Source organism: Capricornis sumatraensis, chromosome 7, assembly GCF_032405125.1.
Source record: "Capricornis sumatraensis isolate serow.1 chromosome 7, serow.2, whole genome shotgun sequence".
NCBI lineage: Eukaryota > Metazoa > Chordata > Mammalia > Artiodactyla > Bovidae > Capricornis > Capricornis sumatraensis.
In genome coordinates, this window is record NC_091075.1 from 15786295 (window position 1) to 15805719 (window position 19425).

Consider the following 19425-nt stretch of genomic DNA (forward strand, 5'->3'; position numbering starts at 1 on the left):
AGATCATTGGATTTTGTCCATTATAGCTGGGAAACCATTGACTACAGTAGTTTCACAAGCTATACCAAAGTCTCCTCATCTGAACCGGGATCCTCATCAGGTACATTTTTTTTTTTCTGTCAGTATATTTATTATTTTCATATAGAATGCTCTAGGATTTGTAATGATATTATAGAAATACCGAGGGTTTGAAGCTATCTTGGTTCACCATCTCCCCTGTATCTCAGTGATTTTATGCATCGCTTGGCCAAAGGAAATACCTAGCAGTTCCATTTATTTAGTTAGTAGTATTAAAAACTTATCATGCCCAATTAACTTGGCAAGCATTTTGGTTTTTCTTTCCAGTTTTATGGAGATATAATTAACAGTATAACATTGTATTAGTTTAAGATATATAACATAATGACTTGATATAGGATATGCACATATGATTGTGAAATGATTACAATAAGCATTTTATTTTTAAACATTTACTAATGGAATGCATGTACTTGTTGGACACTGTCCAGTTTCTCAAACCTTGGAATAGATTCAGTTTCTAGGTCCACACTGATTTTTGCATGGTAATTGATTTTTATCATAGTAATTTCCTAAAACCCAGCTTCACAAAGATAAGATGTCACTGACAGAAATGACAGGAGATTTGATGTTGAAACTGAGCTACCTTGAATTAGTAGTTTGTTCAGTTTCTGACAGATGTCTAATGACATGGTGTTTCCTTCAAATTTAAATCATCTTGTGGAGCCCCCATTGAGTACACTGAGGCACCCCAAAGTACCTTGTTACACCAGTTTGGGAACCATGGAAATAATGTAAAAAATAATACTGGGATTTCCCCAGTGGTCCAATGCCTAAGATTCCAAGCTCCCGATGCAGGGGACCCAAATTTGATCCCTGGTTGGGGAACTAAGATCCCACATGCAACTCAGAGTTTGCATGCTGCAACCAAGCTTTGGCACAGTCAAATAAATTTTAAAAAAATTAATAATACTAATTAGGGGTGAATTGAAATTCTAGAATAAATTATCTAAATTAGTGTTTCCCAGTGAAGATGCTTTTAGCACATTTGAAGAAACAGTTCTTTTATTGTTTCATTTACCCCTAGTTTGTATCATATTTTATTTTTCATGTTACTGTTTTTTAAAAAATATTATCAAATTTTTCCTCATTTTTTAAATACAGAAAAAGGTAAAAAAATAAAACTTACCAAACCACCTGTATGGTAAAGAACCTTCGTGCCAGTGTAACAGATATAACAGACATGGGTTTGATCCCTGGTTCAGGAAGATCCCCTGGAGGAGGAAATGGCAAACCACTCCAGTATTCTTGCCTGGAGAATCCCTTGGACAGAGGAGCCTGGCAGGCTCCAGTCTGTAGGGTCTCAAGAATCAGACATGGCTGAGCGACTTAGCATGTATATCACCTGGAGATAATTACTGTTAACAGTTGCAGCTTTTTTTGGCGTATTAAAAAATGTGGTTAGATTAATGGGTACAAATAGTTTTATTCTAAATAGTTTTATATCCTTTCTGCTTAATATCATATTTTATTTTCTCACATTATTAAAAACTCTTAAATGTACCTTTTAAAGGTTACTTACCATTCCATCCTGTGGATATCCTATGCTTTGGACAAGCTGTTCCCTATTTTGGACATTTAGATGATTTCTAGCATTTTGCTTTTGTAAATAAAACTTTAGTAGATAATTTTGCACATAAATGATTATTTACATTTTAAAGTGTTTCCTTAGATTTAATTCTCAGAAGTGGAACTGATAATTTGAAAGGCCAAGAACAACTTTCTTAGATGTTGATATAAGTCAGATTGAAATATTTTCATGTTTTAATGTCAAATGAATATTTGTTTCACTTTATATTTACCAGTACTAACATCTTTTAAAATTCTTCCTAAGTGAAATAGTATTTAATCAACACTTACCTTTTATTTCTTTGATTACTACTAATGGTATCCTTTATTTTTTCTAACTTACTATTATCTTTTGGCTTATATTAATGTTCTGTTCCTAAGATGATAAAAGAAAATGAAGCTGAACCAAGTGAATCACTTCAGTCTTTGCAGGTGAATTAACTTTAAAAATGTAATCAGATACTGTATCTGTATATATAGGTATGGCATGTAATTATATGTTTGTGTTTTATATTGCCAGTTTTCGAATTTATTTGTAATTAGTTACACTTTTCTACTCATTTAGATGAGCCTACAGGCTTGTGTAAGTGCCCTGTGTAGCCAATAGGATTTGGTTAAATAACAAATCTTTTATCATAAAGCTAATTTTGCAAACTTGCAAGCATTACCTAATCCAAGAATTGCCATTGACAGTTACAGCTGCATCTGCAGGCTGTGTTGCTTAAAACAGCACGGAACAAAACAAAATTCAGTGTGGTGACTCAATCATTTTTCACCCTTATATTAGTATTACAAGATCAAATGTATAACATAACAGCAGCTTCCTCATTTAACTTACAAATGATCACATTCTTACTTTATTTTTCCACTTAAAAAAATACGGTTTAAACTTTTTCAGTGAAGTATAAATTTCAAATTAACACTGTCACTGTTTTTCCCTTCAGGATGAGTTGCCATTTAAAATAAATGTCATATATTTTTAAAGCAAAATGTTTTATAATCTCACAGTAATGACAAAGGTCTTAGAATCTTTTGCAAAATAAAAGTAATTTAAATCTCTTCAGTATTAATATCGAAGTACATTTTTGTTTTTATAATAGCTTTCTTGCTACAACTCTGAAACAAATTCTTCATATATAGTAGTGATAGAAGGCACTCTCAAAATTTAAAGGTAGGGTGCTCTTTGAGGATATGCTTAATGCCACCTTCACTTTTGTTATGTAAGTGTAATTGCTCACACATAGCAAAGGAACTAGAAGCTATTATGCCATGCTAATTAAGTTTTAAAATTCACTAGTATTAAAAATGCTAGTTCTAAAATATGAGTTGAATGTTTCTAAGAGCTACTTGATTGGCAGTTGTGCTTATAGAGTTATAAATGAAAGTGACCATGTGTGAAGAAATACAGTTTACCTCTTTTGGTGACAATTTTTTTCTTCATAATTATTAAACATAAAATTACTCCTAGAGTTGAGTTCATTTGTTAAGTCTCAAAGTCTCCCAAGTCTGTAATTCACATTAGAAATTATGGCTATTTTAGTTACTTGAACTAAAAATGACTAGTTGCTGTGGTCTATATCTTGTGTTTTAGAGTTGCTAGAAAATGATTCATTTTTTAAATAAAGTGTTACACTTTTTATGATTTTCCTCTTTTAATTTCACACTAATTTTTGAATTAAATAATCTGCATTAACATAAATTTTAGTATGGGATTTATAACATACTGTTTTAGAAGATTTCAATTAAAGTTCAGAATTAGAATTTTCTAATATGCTGAGGTTTTACATTAACTAGTATTGTCCTTTCTTTGCTAGAGCACTCCTTTGCCAGGGGTAGTTTATTGTGTATATGTACAGAGAGATGCGAGATAGAGGTGACGTGTGCTTTAAGTTTGGGAACATTTTCCCACCAAACTCATAAACCACCTATAAAGTTATTTTAGTTAACACACGAATTGATATTTTATCCTAGTTCTTTCCCTTGCGCACTGAAGAAGAGACTGCTTTTCTAGCTGTTATTCCTAAACAAGTGGAGAGAGAAGCCTGTAAAGACCCCAAGGTAAAATTTATGAATTGATTTTTTTACTCATTATGTTTTCCTGCTGTTTTTGACACAACTTTAGAGTTTTCATAGACAGGTTAGTGATCAAAATGAATTAACCTGATTTTAAGAACAAGAAAAACTAATGACGGCTATCCCTTTTTTGGTCTTGAGCCCTCTCTCTGTCACTGACTAATGCATTATATACACATAGGATACCTTAGGGATTGGACACAATGATATATATAAAGTACCATTAATGAATGTTCAGTGCAGAACAAAGTGAAGATGTCCATAGCTTTTCATTTACTATAGTTTACTTCACCACTTTTACTTCAGGCTAAATGGGTAGAAGTATATATAATCAAAGCTCTAAGTAGTACTACCCACTCCACAGCAAAAATTGATAGAGATAACAGGATATATATGGGTGGGTTTTGTAAATAATGATTCTGTTCTTAAAACTCAACATACCTCTGGAAAAGATAGGCATAGTGGCTAACAAAGCAAGGCATCTGTTTGCTTATAGAGAATTTGTATTCCCCATCAAGCAAAGTAGTAATATACAGTCTTTAAAGGTTTAGACTTTTTTTTATTGATATGTGTTATATTTTAAAATTCAGAGTGTTTTCAACAAAACTCCTGTTCCAGAGGCATTTTAGTTCCTTTAAAATGTGTGGTTTAAAATCTCCATTTTTAAGTAAGAATGTTCAGATTATATATTATTGTCACTTTGTTAATTTATCAGTTAGAAATAAATTCATTCTTTACATCCTTTCCTTCAGCTCTACACACTATTTTTCCATCTTCTGGGTAGACTTTGTCACCTTGTGTAGAGTAAAAATCCTAGAACCCTCAAGGGGGCAGCAGAGAAAGCCATTTGCAGTCTGAAAGCAGACCAGGTCTCGGGTGGGTGAGAGCACCCCTCGGAGGTACATGTCCATCTTGATATTCTTAGACCTCGTTTGTCCTCAGAGCTACAGGAGCTGATTATCTGGGAGGCTAAGAGCCCAGCATCTCCCTTGCTAATAGCCTGATAGTTTACAAAACCTTTAAACAAAGGACATGCTTCCTCTGTTCCTTCTCTTTCTTCCCTTCCTACATTCCAAGCATGGTGTTAAATGCACACGATACCTTGATGAAGTGGAAGAGTTTCTGCCCTCAAGGAGCTTGCAGTTCAGTTAGTATACAGAAAAGAAGAAACTTCATTGTAGCATAATATGATGGCTATAGGGGCTTCCGCAGTGGCTCAGTGGTAAAGAATCCGCGTGCAGTGCAGGCGCCACGGGAGACACGGGTTCAAACCCTGGGTCAGGAGGATCCCCTGGAGGAGGGCATGGTAGCCCAGTCCAGTATTCTGGCCTGGAGAATCTCATGGACAGAGGAGCCTGGTGAGCCACAGTCCATAGTCATAAAGAGTTGGACACGACTGAAGCAGCTTAGCATGCACTCACACACATGATGTCTGTAATGCAGAGCTGTGGGGAATTTCCTGGTGGTTCAATAGTTACGAGTCTGTGCTTTCACTGTCTAGGGCCTAGGTTTGATCCTAAGTTGGGGAACTAAGATCCCACGAGCTGTGTGTCATGGCCAAAAAAAAAAGTAATACTTAATAGAAAACTGAATTATGCATTGTTTTCTTTGTATATATGCATTGTAAATACATTTCTCACTGCTCGTTTTAATACTTTACTGTAGCCTGTTGAGTTTCAAGGGCACCAAGTGAAAGGATCTGCTTCTAGCACTGTGGTGGTCAGAGGACACAGCTCTCAGGTCGAATGCAGTCAGGTTTTGGATGGCACTGTGTATGAAAGCTGCACAACAAACGCTTGTTCTTTGACACCAGCGTTGCCTGGCACTTTTTTGCAGACTGACTTCTTGCAGGTATAATTATTCTTACAGTCGCACCTTGCCAAATCATTTTCTTTATGTCAATACTAAATTTTGCAGAGAAAGCATATTTACATCTTCGTACAGCTGTAAGTTAAAAAACAGCTTAGTAAATTCACATGAAGCATCATAAATCAAAGTAAGTAAGATAAAACTGTTTGAAAGATTTACTGCCTTTTTTAGAATCAGGAACTTGATTATTTTTCACTTCAGAGAATATTAGGAATTCATGACAAGAGCAAATAGGCAGATTATATGTAGAAAATATATTTTATAACAGCTATTAGATTTGTTTTCCTTCTGATATCCACCCCTCTCCCCTGCTAAGTAGGTGGTAAGTACCTCTCATTGCTACCAGATAGAAGAGGTTATTGAGAAAAGGATGTATACATGTATTTGAAACAGTATCTGTTAAAGAGATTTAAAATTTTTCCATTTTATATTAAAGCATAAAACACATACAGAATAAGTGCACAGCTCAGTAATTACCACAGGGTGAAGACAGCCGTGTAACCTCCACCCTTAAGAAACAGAGCATTACCATGGTTATTGGGGTTTATCAATTTGTTTATTTCTTATTAGGAGCTCTTGTAGTCGGTACTTTGGTTTGACTTTCTTCCATATTGCTAAGCTTACACTGTTTCCCCGTCCTTTTAATATATTGTAATTCAGGGATACCATTAGTTCTTAGTTTCATCAAAGGTAAGAGGTGTTTCTATTTCTCATTTCTTGTTTGTTTTGTTTTTGAGAGGAGAATAAAGAAGTACTCCATACTGAAAAAGAAATTTATGTCCATTTGTTTTATTTTTAAATATTTTCACATACATCAGTATGGTCATGTTTTACATCCCAAGTTTATAAAAAGTGTTCTAAGGCAAAATGACTGGATTTACCAAAAGAGATAAGAACTTTTAGAAGTGTGACAGATTGCTTGCACACAGCAGTATCTGAACTTAAAAAATTATCTTGTATTTCATAAAATCCCAAGATACTATAATTAACTGTAAGAAGCACCATTATAGTGTATGATACTAAGAAATTAACACTAGTCAATTAACCTTACACAGTGCTTTTTCACTGCCTTTTAAAAAATGTGGTAAAAAACACATACTATAAAATTTACAATCTTCACCATTTTATGTGCACACTTTGGTAGTGGGAGGTACATTAACAGTGCTACGAAATAGATCTTCAGAACTTTGTTCACCTTCACTTGGATTTTTAATGTTATATTTAGTGAAAGACTCTTAGATTTATTTGAACATAGAGTTTTATTGTATATCACACTGCTTTGTTTTCTTGTCTTTCCATGAATACAATACTTTTTGTTTGATTCTAAACCGTAGTTTGATCTTCTTGAGGACATATAAACAATAGAATTGCTTTAATATGTCCAATATTAACAAGGCACAAATTCATATTTGTGATCATTATTTGACCAGTATGACTCTTGCATGTAGTTGCACTTGCACAGGCAGAGATAACTGTGTCCCAGCTGTTGTCTGTGCTATGGAGATGTAAAATGTCTTTATTTTCAAGGTGTATGCCCACCTCAAAGATGTTAAGAGATAAGAAATATGAGCCATACGATTTGATGAAATATAATATACTCTACTTTCCCTGAATGGAATTGGCTTCATAACATCTCTTTGTTTTTCTGTGTCTCAAGTTATAACTATAAACTATATATATATGTATATATAGATAGTTAGGTAAAGTTATGGATGTATACACACTTTTTTCTAAACTGATAAATGAATCTCTATTTTCTAGTTTCCAAATGAAGAAAACTTTCCAAAAGGAGATACTAGCTTTACTATTCAAGACAATTTTCAAGTGAGAGCTGAGTTTAATAAGGACTTGACTAAAAATGATTGTAAGTATATTATAAATAAAATATAATATTAAAAAGTTATTTGACATTGAACAAACTAGTATATAAATATTCATGCTTTTTCCCCCCCCCAACAGCAATTTTAGATTTCCCTCCTAAAGATTCAGACCATTTATATAATTATTTGGATAATAATTTTAAATCAACAGAGAGGACTTCGTGGGAAAAAAATAAGGTATAATGTGAACAAAGTTGTTTTTCTTTCTGCTTTGTTTTTGTGGCCACACCCTGCAGCTTGTGGGATTTTAGTTCCATAATTAGGGATGAACCCATCCCCGATAGTAAAGCGTTGAGTCCTAACCACTCGACTGCCAGGGAATCCCCTAAACAGTTTTAATAGTTGTCAGTAAAAAATTTTGGTGAATCTTAGAAACAGCAAGTGTAATTACCCTGAGACTGAAGAGCTGGGTGGGTTCAAGAATGTGAACGAAGGGCATAGTAGCTGGATTGTGGAAAGTCACAGGGAAAGCAGTAATCAAATGAAATTGGGAAAGTGAGTAGGACCAGATACATGAAGTCTTGCAGGTCAGATTAAGAGGTTTAACATTGGTCTATGTTCCATTGCGAAATTACTGAAGGGTTTCAGCAGAAAACTCATTACATTTACATTTTTAAAAGGTTTTGCTGGATGCTGTATGGAAGATGGATTTGATGGACACTGTGGTGGAAGCAAGGAACCCAGTTAAAATGAGCTGTAGATGACAGTGACTTGAAGAAGAGACTGCGGCAGTGAAAGTATAGAGGAGTTGGTAGTTAGATGTAAGATAAATTTTGGAGTCAGAAGCATGGATGTTGCTAGATTGGATGTAGAGAGCAGAGTGAAGGAAGGGGAGGAGAAAGCCTCCTGGATTTCTGACTTAACAAAGTGGACTGAAGTGGGCTTTACTGAGTGCAGTCAGCTGCAGGGCTCTATTCGTCTGCTAGGGCTGCTGTAACGGAGGGTGAGTGACTTAAACAACAGAAATTTATTTTGTCACAGTTCTGGAGGGTAGAAGTCCAAGATCAAGTTTCGGATGAGAACTCTATTCCTGGCATACGGACGGCTACCTTCTCACTATGTTCTCATGTATACTTCCTTGGTATGTGCACATGGATAAAGAGAGTGCAAGAGAGTGAGAATTCTCTTCTTATAAGGACACTAATTCTGGTGGATCAGGGTACCACTCTTAGGGCTTCATTTAACCTTTATTACCTCTTAAAGGCCCCATCTGCAAACACAGTCACACTGGGAGACGGGGAAGAAAGCAATAATAAAAGGTGTTGCGTCGTACTGGGGACCCACTAAGAGGCCTGTAAAACAAAACTCAGGATTGTCCTCCCTGAAGAATAAGAAAAGTAAGGTATTCACATACCAGTTCCCATCTCTTTGGCTGAAGGTTACTCCTTGTTGTGTTAACCACCTGGCACGTTTTGCCTGCTCTACCTGCTGTCGCAGCCACTGTCCTCAGACAGAAAGATGTAGATGCTGAGGTAGGAAGCCTGGGACAGGTAGAGGAGCAATTCCCCAACCGTAGATTACCTCCGAGATAGGCCAGGGAGACATGGCAGGACGGCAACAGCGTCTGCTACAGTGGTTAACGGTGGGACTCTTAGGAATTTTTCAGTGGGCTGTGCTTCCTGCCATGCAGAAGAGTCTGATCTACTGGGAGAGACACAGAAGCAGACTTGCAGAGAAAGAGACAGAGTTAGTGGCAGCAGAAGCCCCGATTCCAGCTGGTTTTGAGGCCCTGGCCCCAGCTCTGTTCAATTCATACTGGATTTTTTTTTCATTGGAGGATAATTGCTTTACAGTGTTGTGTTGGTTTCTGCCACATATCAAGATGAATCAGCCATAGGTATAGATAGGTCCCCTCTCTCTTGAACCTGCCTGTCACCTCCCACTCCATCCTACCCCTCTAGGTTATCACAGAGCACTGCAACCCATATTAGATTTTTAAGGTGATTAATTTCTAGAAGTAGCAACAAAATTAAATCCTATTAGAAGGAGAATAACATAGAGATGATATGACTGTTCAGATATGGAATATATTAGGAGTTTATTCCATTTAGAAGCAATACTTTGAAGTTTAGATCAACTGTAGATATACCCTAGACCTAAGGGCATAAAGAGAAAGCTGTTCAGGCCTTGGGTTTGCAGGAAGTGTTGCCTTCCCAGCTCCAGACATGAGGTCTGCTTAAGCCTGTGTCCCTAAGACTGGAACCTGATCTTCACAACCAAATCCCCATAACTTATATCAGTCCAAATCAGAATCTGACCCATTTCAAATAAATCTAACAGGTTTATGTTCTGTATTTCCCTTTCCAATATCCTTGTTTATTTTAGTGCATGTATTCTGTCCTGCCCCTTTTGGAAGGAACTTTGCCCCACTATAGCTCTGCACAATGTGCTTGAAAGCATTGTTTTTATAATACAGTTACTAGAATTTGTTCAGGCTATAGGGGAAAAATGCAATAAGAGGATTTGGTCTGTAGTTTAGTCTCTTCTTTCCGGGTAGGTGATGTCACCAGAACAGAAGATCTCAACATTAAGCCCTGTTTCTACTTTATCTTTTAACTCAAGAGATGATGACTTCATGCTAGAATTCTCTGAGGAGTCCCTGAAAACGCAAACTTTACCTGGTAATGTTCACTTTCTCAACGTACATAATTGTTCCTGTAATTATCTAATTATGGTTCTAATCTATCTGTCCATGTAAAATGAAATTTTTCATTTGAGAGATTGCTGCTGCTGCTGCTAAGTTGCTTCAGTTGTGTCCGACTCTGTGTGACCCCATAGACGGCAGCCCACCAGGCTCCCTGGTCCCTGGGATTCTCCAGACAAGAACACTGGAGTGGGTTGCCATTTCCTTCTCCAATGCATGAAAGTGAAAAGTGAAAGTGAAGTCGCTCAGTCGTGTCCGAGTCTTCGCAACCCCATGGACTGCAGCCTACCAGGCTCCTCTGTCCATGGTATTTTCCAGGCAAGAGTACTGGAGTGGGGTGCCATCGCCTTCTTCGTGAGAGATTGCTACTAAACTAAAAATAATCTTGAAACCAGACTCACTGTCTTATACCCTCATGCCTTCCCACACTCTGCTTTGACTTTTTCTGTTGAGGACAGCTCTTACTTCCAAATCCAGTACTCCCTTCTAGTTCTCTGGTACCTTCCTTCTTCTTTATCCTCTCATCTTCTCATCTCAGACCTCTACCATTGCCAACACTTCTCACAGCTGTAATTCCAGAGCCTGGCCCCTCTGTAGCCCCTTCCCCTCCCAGGGAACGGGTTCATTGTGAATGTCAATCATGGTTGACCTTCTCATAACCTCTTAGCTTCCCCTCTTTTGCTCTGGGATCCTGGCATTATCAGGGAGCTCTTCAACTGCTGCGACCTCAACTGCATTCTCAGGCTTCTGTGTCGTCATACATTACACCTGTTCCCTATGAGTAATTTCCTGCTTCTTGATAAGATAATATATCTATAGGATCTCTTCCACTAACTTCTGTTCCTCTCTGTTTTCTTGCAATCTCATCAGTGTATCTTCCTTTGATTCTGAAGTTAGGCTGAGTGAGGAGTAAAGTTGTAGGTAATTTTTTGGTTGTGGGTGGATGATATAAAAATGAAAGCTGTAAAGTGTCTGGAGAATTGGGTTGGGGAAGGTTTAGTGAGTGTGGGTGGTAGAAGAAGCAAGGTAGGAAAGAGTCAGTGTGGGAAGAGTGAGCATTGAAAACAAGTGAAGTGATAGTGACAGACAGATGGTCTACACAGACCTGCCATGACTTTTACTATTTAATCAGGTTTTAACTTTCCTGTCAATGTTGCTTAATCAGTTTGTTAGGATTACATCATAACACTTTACAAAAGAATGCCATTGACTTACCTGCTGTCCTGCTACCCTCCCAAGTGACTGCCAGGGTTTATTTCCAACGAAACAGAAACTCTGTCAAGAAGGAACATTATTATAAAATAGGAAACCATAGCATTTTAGGTAAAAACTTCAAGCTGATATAGTTCTCATGCAGTATTACTATTTATTCAGCAAATATTACTGCTTTTAATATTTTCAGGAATATATCAACTACTAGTGATGCTGAAAGGAATTCTGAAACTCAGCCAAAATCTGCCATAACATGTGTTTACCACAGTTGAACTCTTATCACATAACAATGTATCAAAATAAAGCTAAAAGTCTTCTTTACCTTGAAGGTCAACATATTAATCCATGAGTGTAATAAATATATGAGAGGTTATAACACATCAATAAATAAACCTTGAACTTCAGTCTCTGGAGAAGGAATATAAAGTTGAGAACAAAACCTAAGTTTGGTTTCTTGTCTTAACTCTGCCAATTGGTAGTTATGTTACCTCTAGGCCTTGGTTGGCAACCTCATCTGTAAAGTGAGAATGATGAATCCCTTCTTGGTTGTAAAGTACTTGAAAATTTCAGTGCTATATAAATATAATGCAGTATTTGGTGGGGTAGGTGTGGTGGTGGTGAATGGAAATTATTAGCTAAGAAAAGAAAAAGAGAAGGATTTCAATATCAACCTTAAAAAGGTTTCAGAGTCTAAAATTAAGTTTGAAATTTTTATTTTTTTGAGACCAAAACCATTAAAATTTTTTTTTAATTTATTTTTTTTTAATTTTAAAATCTTTAATTCTTACATGTGTTCCCAAACATGAACCCTCCTCCCACCTCCCTCCCCATAACATCTCAGTGGGTCATCCCCATGCACCAACCCCAAGCATGCTGTATCCTGCGTCAGACATGGACTGGCGATTCAATTCTTACATGATAGTACACATGATAGAATGCCATTCTCCAAAATCATCCCACCCTCTCCCTCTCCCTCTGAGTCCAAAAGTCCGTTATACACAGCTGTGTCTTTTTTCCTGTCTTGCATACAGGGTCGTCATTGCCATCTTTCTAGATTCCATATATATGTGTTAGTATACTGTATTGGTGTTTTTCTTTCTGGCTTACTTCACTCTGTATAATTGGCTCCAGTTTCATCCATCTCATCAGAACTGATTCAAATGAATTCTTTTTAACGGCTGAGTAATACTCCATTGTGTATATGTACCACAGCTTTCTTATCCATTCATCTGCTGATGGACATCTAGGTTGTTTCCATGTCCTGGCTATTATAAACAGTGCTGCGATGAACATTGGGGTACATGTGTCTCTTTCAATTCTGGTTTCCTCGGTGTGTATGCCCAGCAGTGGGATTGCTGGGTCATAAGGTAGTTCTATTTGCAATTTTTTAAGGAATCTCCACACTGTTCTCCATAGTGGCTATTCTAGTTTGCATTCCCACCAACAGTGTAGGAGGGTTCCCTTTTCTCCACACCCTCTCCAGCATTTATTGCTTGCAGATTTTTGGACCGCTGCCATTCTGACTGGTGTGAAGTGGTACCTCATTGTGGTTTTGATTTGCATTTCTCTGATAATGAGTGATGTTGAGCATCTTTTCATGTGTTTGTTAGCCATCTGTATGTCTTCTTTGGAGAAATGTCTATTTAGTTCTTTGGCCCATTTTTTGATTGGGTCATTTATTTTTGTGGAATTGAGCTGCATAAGTTGCTTGTATATTTTTGAGATTAGTTGTTTGTCAGTTGCTTCATTTGCTATTATTTTCTCCCATTCAGAAGGCTGTCTTTTCACCTTGCTTATAGTTTCCTTTGTTGTGCAGAAGCTTTTAATTTTAATTAGATCCCATTTGTTTATTTTTGCTTTTATTTCCAGAATTCTGGGAGGTGGATCATAGAGGATCCTGCTGTGATTTATGTCTGAGAGTGTTTTGCCTATGTTCTCCTCTAGGAGTTTTATAGTTTCTGGTCTTACATTTAGATCTTTAATCCATTTTTAGTTTATTTTTGTGTGCGCAAAACCATTAAAATTTTTTAAAAGGAAATGTGATTTTCTTTTCTGGCACAAGGCAGAAGGTAATTTTTGCTTTTTTGTATGGATACCCACTGTTTTCTAAAGATTGAGTGATATCTATAATACATTTTTAATCAGCTCTTTTTTTTTCAGTAATGAAAAAATCAAGTTCTCTGGAGAATAAGAAGAACCTTCAAAGGCTTTCCTTTGAAGTAAGTAGAACCCGAGCTCCGCTTGTTACTTTGCCACCTGCCAGTGGGCCACCTGACTTAGATTCTTGTTCATTTATGATGGACTGTGACAGGCAAAAGTCTTCCGGTTCTCCCATATTCAGCCTGTGTGAAGAGTCAGCAGTTCCTTCTTTTAGCTTTGGGCCCAAGGACCAAAGTGAAGCTTCTTTCTCTAACGAATCTAGGGAAGTGACTCCAAGTGATGTTTCACTTCTTGATAATACATCTACTCAAAGCAAGTGGCTGAAATATCAAAATATACGCCAGTGCAACTTGACTGCTCCAGACAGAGTTGATGAGAAAGTAACAGATGGCTTCTTTGCTGAGGCTGTTTCTGGGATGCATTTTAGTAACACAGGTGAAAGAGAGAATGATGCTGTGAATGAAACTTCTTTAGACTCTGTGCATTTACAAATGATGAAACACATGCTTCTACAGCAGCAGCAGGATTTTAGCAGTCAAGATTCGGTTTGCAGAAAGAAGGCATTTTCTTTGAATATAAACGAGGCTTCTAAGACTGAGGAAATTCAGAATTTGTTAGGAGAGTATGCCTACTACAACTGCAGTCTAACAGGAGATTTACAGGTGAGGAAATGTACCAGCGTTTTCTTGGTGCATCTTTTCCAGTACTTATCTGAATTTCAGCAAAAGAATTACCAAAGTCATACAGGTGAAATGATTTTAGTCTTAAAGCCAGTGGCTTTAGGATTTTTTTTTAGAGTTTTCCAGAACTCTTGCTACAGTCACATTTTTAAAAAAAATTCTTTTTATTTATTTAATGAATTTATTTGGCTGCACCAGGTCTTAGTTGTGGCCTATGGGATCTTAGTTCCCTGATCAGGAATCAAACCCAGGCTCCCTGCATTGGGAGCATGGAGTCTTAGCCACTGGACCACCAGGAAAGTCCCAGTCACATCTTTGACTTAAGACCTTTCTAGAGGTTGAAACCACTAAATTAACATATTTGAGAGTGTTTGGTGCAGTATCTGGCACATAAAAGGTATTTAAATTATAGTTCTGTTTCCACCATCACTTCCACCACTACTATTACTGTTGTTTTCATTTTTACTATCAGCTCAGTTTTGATTATTTTCATTTCACTATCAGCTCAGTTTTGCTGACCAGATCATTATTACGGTAAAGGTACATCCTATTTACATTGGTTATGAACAATTCTTACTGTAATTGTGACCAGAAGTAGAGATACATAATGATTCATTCACATCAGATAAATTTTTCCTACAAAAATATTTAAAAATTTATTAAGGGGCCAACAAGAAAAGTTAGTCTCATTTATCATTAAAAGTGCGATGTCATAGCCTTTCCTGCTATACTCAATTTCTCATTTAAAATTAGAAAATGATTTTCATGCATTCTGGAAATCAAAAGAAAAAATACCTATAGAATTTGCTTATGAACAGTATTTTTCTGGAGTTATTGTAATAACTTGAATTATTGCATTTCAGGAGGTAAATGACTCTGAGCTATGCTTCCCAAGTGGACAGAAAGTAAAATCTGCATGTCTTCCCCAAAGGCAAATTCACATACCGGCTGTTTTTCAGTCTCCTGCTCATTATAAGCAGATTTTTACATCTTGTCTCACAGGTATGAGACAAGATTTTTTAAAAAATTTTATTATGATTGATTGCTGCTTAATGTCAATAGTATAACTGTGAGAAAGTGTAGTATCTTATATTATGAATTTTTACATTAAATTTCTGCTTGAGATTTGGTATTTTCTATATATTTAATCCAGGTTTTGACAGTAACATATTTTAATTTCAGATCAAAATTGTCTATTTAAGACAATTTAAGAGTGGGAAATGACAGCATTATCTTTTTCAATATGTAGTATAAAATTTTTTTTAAAACTAGAAGTGTTAGAGGTAGTTTTGATAAATCAAGTAGGAAATTTTAAGTATGGTGTGTGATTAGTTTTGATTGTTTTTTAATACAAGAGTAATACTCGTCTTTTTAAAAATGGATGTTAATGTTATGTTACAGTTTACTCTGTCAAAGGCTATTTTCAGATTTAACTAATAGTACATATCTGATACAAATGTGAAATTATTTTGTATTTAATTTTCATCTGTATATATTTTTAAATTACCTTAAACATTTTTTTTGTAGAACATTTAAATATATTGCTATTTGGATTAGCACAAAGGCTGCACAAAGCTCTTTCGAAAGTTGACATATCATTTTACACATCATCAGATGGAGACAAACTGAAAAATGTAGACAATAATGTGCCATCCTGCCATCATCAGCAGCCTGCAAAACTGGTCATGGTTAAAAAGGAAGGTCCAAATAAGGTGTTTTTCCCTCTTCCCCTCCTTTTGTTAGACTTACTTGTTTATAAAAGTCTTGGTACCTGTTGCTGTACAAAAGGTTAAAGTGTTAAGTCTTGACTAGGAGTCTTCTGCTTGAGGCATTTAGTAACTAACATATAGTAAACACTCAGTACATTTTTTCTGAAAGATGATCTGCATTCGAGGATACAAAAATATGAGTTAAGATCAGCTTTCAGATTGCTTGGGAACTTGCTGCAAAGTAGCAGATGGAGAAAAAGATGTAAAAGGAAATTTTATATAATACTGGAATTTATAAAATAGGAGGGATGCGCAAATTACAGGAAGAGCACTGAGAAGGGAATGTGTCACCACCTGAGGGCTTAGCGATTGCAGGGATGAGCCTGAAGAAAGTAAGGGCTGAAACTGGTCTCTAGTATGAGTAACAAAACTGATAAGGCCAGAGGAATAGAGAAGCATACTGACTTAATTCATATTGCTGATAACATTATTATGGAAGAAGTTAGTAAAATGTGTATAATGTTGACTGCTGGTTTGTACTTGTAACTGTACTTTCACTCATAATACAACTTTCCTCCACTGCTTGCGTATTCCACTTCATCGTTAGTTGAGTTTGTAAATTTGGACTTAAGTTTAGTTGCAAAAGCAAGAATTCATAAATAATATTGGAGAAGTCTCCAAGCAGCTTTTAGAAAAGTCTTGACAAACATGGTACTAAGACAGCAAAATAAATAAATAAATAAAAACATTATTTTTCTTACTAAGTTTCAGTATCTTTGTCCCCTCAGGGTCGTCTCTTTTATACCTGTGATGGACCCAAAGCTAACCAATGTAAATTTTTTAAGTGGTTTGAAGAAATGACCCCAGGATATTCAACACAGGAAAAATCTCTACCTAGCATGGTTTTAAGTGATATAAAAAGTATTGGCTTCTACTTAAGAAGTCAAAACATACCCCTCTATGAGGAATGCCAACTTTTCGTGAGGTATGTTTTATGATGCTAAGTAACTGCCTCTAATTGTATCAAAATAGTAACCTCACATCACCAGTTTTCAAAGAGATTGAGTTAGGAAAAATATCTAAAAGATACCTCAGTTTTTATAACTATAAAATGGGAATAATTCTCTAAAGCTGTTTCTGGTCCCGTCTAAATATTGAGCAGATATTTGGGATGGCTCAGTGGTAAAGAATCTGCCTGCGAATGCAAGAGATGCAGGAGATGTATATTTGATTCCTGGGTCAGGAAGATCCCCTGGAGAAAGAAATGGTAACCCACTCCAGTATTCTTACCTGGAAAATCCCATGGACGGAGGAGCCTGGTGGGTTACAGTCCACAGGGTTGCAGAGAGTCAGACACAACTTAGCAAGTAAACCACATTAAACAAACATTGAGCAGTGTCAGCAATATCAAGATTACTGGCAGGAATGCCATTTTTCTAACCACTTTTACATTAATCATAATCCTAAGGAAAACTCTGAAACAAATCCCAAGAATAATTTTTATCAGTGCAGGATAATACATAGTGATCATTCACAAACCTCAGCTACATAGTTTATAGTGTCATAGAATGCTACTTTTTGGAAACAGTTGTTATAAAAGTTGAATTACCCAAAAAGTAAAATAATGATCATTTGGATGATAATTTAATAATAACAGCATTTATTGGGAGCTTGTATATGTCAGGTACTCTTCTAAACACTCTGCAATATTATTTAATTGTCATAATTTATAAGCTATGGAAATATAATCTATTACTCCATTTTACAGTTATAGAAACTGAAGTATTCTTTTAGATACCATTCCTATCTGTCTCTTTTAAAAAGTAATGACGTTTCTGTGAGGCTTGTCTTTGACACAGTATATTTTTATTGTGTATATATAGGAGATCCAACCAGTCCATTCTAAAGGAGATCAGTCCTGGGTGCTCTTTGGGAGGAATGATGCTAAAGCTGAAACTCCAGTACTTTGGCCACCTCATGCAAAGAGTTGACTCATTGGAAAAGACTGTGATGCTGGGAGGGATTGGGGGCAGGAGGAGAAGGGGATGAAAGAGGATAAGATGGCTGGATGGCATCACTGACTCAGTGGACATGAGTTTGAGTGAACTCCGGGAGTTGGTGATAGACAGGGGGGCCTGGCATGCTGCAGTTCATGGGGTCGCAAAGATTTGGACATGACTGAGCGACTGAACTGAACTGAACTGATATATACATATGAAAGTGTGTTTCCCGATGGCTCAGTGGTAAAGAACTCACCTGCCAATGCACAAGTAGAAAGAGATACAGGTTTGATCCCTGGGTCAGGAAGATCCCCTCGAGAAGAAAATGGCAACCCACTCCAGTATTTTTGCCTGGGAAATCTCATGAACAGAGGAGCCTGTTTGGCTACAGTCCAGTTCAGTTCAGTCGCTCAGTCATGTTGGACTCTGTGCGACCCCATGGACTGCAGCACGCCAGGCTTCCCTGTCCATCACCAACCCCTAGAGCTTGCTCAAACTCATGTTCATCAAGTCGGTGATGCCATCCAACCATCTCATCCTCTGTTGTCTCCTTCTCCTGCTTTCAATCTTTCCTAGCATCACACTCTTTGCAAATGAGTCAGTTCTTCACATCAGGTGGCCAAAGTATTGGAGTCTCAGCTTCAGTATCAGTCCTTCCAACGAATATTCAGGACTGATTTCCTTTAGGATGGACTGGTTTGATCTCCTTGCACTCCAAGGGACTCTAAAGAGTCTTCTCCAACACCACACTTCAGAAGCATCAATTCTTTGGTGCTCAGCTTTCTTTATAGTCCAGCTCTCACATCCATACATGACTACTGGAAAAACCATAGCTTTGACTAGACAGACATTTGTTGGCAAAGTAATATCTCTGCTTTTTAATATGCTATCTAGGTTGGTCACAGATTTTCTTCCAAGGAGCAAGCATCTTTTAATTTCATGGCTGCAGTCACCATGTGCAGTGATTTTGGAGCCCAAGGAAATAAAGTCTGCCACTGTTTCCATTGTTTCCCCATCTATTTGCCATAAAGTGATGGGACTGTATGCCACAATCTTCATTTTCTGAGTGTTGAATTTTAAGCCAGCTTTTAAACTCTCCTCTTTCACTTTCATCAAGAGGCTCTTTAGTTCTTTTTCGCTTTCTACCATAAAGGTGGTGTCATCCTCATGTCTGGGGTTATTGATATTTCTCCTAGCAGTCTTGATTCCAGCTTGTAATTCATCCAGCCCAGCATTTCTCATGACGTACTCTGCATATAAGTTAAATAAGCAGGGTGACAATATACAACTTCAGCGTACTCCTTTCCAGATTTGGAACCAGTCTGCTGTTCCATGTCCAGTTCTAACTGTTGCTTCTTGACCTGCATACAGATTTTTCAGGAGGAAGATAAGGTCGTCTGGTATTCCCATCTCTTTAAGAATCTTCCACATTTTGTTGTGATCCACACAGTCAAAGGCTTTGGCATAGTCAATAAAGCAGAAGTAGATGTTTTTCTGGAACTCTCTTGCTTTTTTGATGATCCAACGGATATTGTCTATTTGATCTCTGGT

At 36.8% G+C, this 19425-nt stretch overlaps 1 protein-coding gene across 1 annotated transcript in view; it reads left to right on the forward strand.

Moving 5' to 3' along the window:
* The window catches only part of ZGRF1 (zinc finger GRF-type containing 1), a 53142-nt gene that overhangs the window by 13033 nt on the left and 20684 nt on the right, over positions 1 to 19425 (forward strand). Inside the window, exons 6-14 of the mRNA XM_068975563.1 lie at positions 27 to 100; positions 2029 to 2079; positions 3619 to 3705; positions 5386 to 5571; positions 9967 to 10120; positions 13486 to 14147; positions 15029 to 15167; positions 15693 to 15877; positions 16663 to 16859. Of these exons, the coding sequence (XP_068831664.1) occupies positions 27 to 100; positions 2029 to 2079; positions 3619 to 3705; positions 5386 to 5571; positions 9967 to 10120; positions 13486 to 14147; positions 15029 to 15167; positions 15693 to 15877; positions 16663 to 16859 (1735 nt within the window). The remainder of the gene's footprint in view (positions 1 to 26; positions 101 to 2028; positions 2080 to 3618; positions 3706 to 5385; positions 5572 to 9966; positions 10121 to 13485; positions 14148 to 15028; positions 15168 to 15692; positions 15878 to 16662; positions 16860 to 19425) is intronic.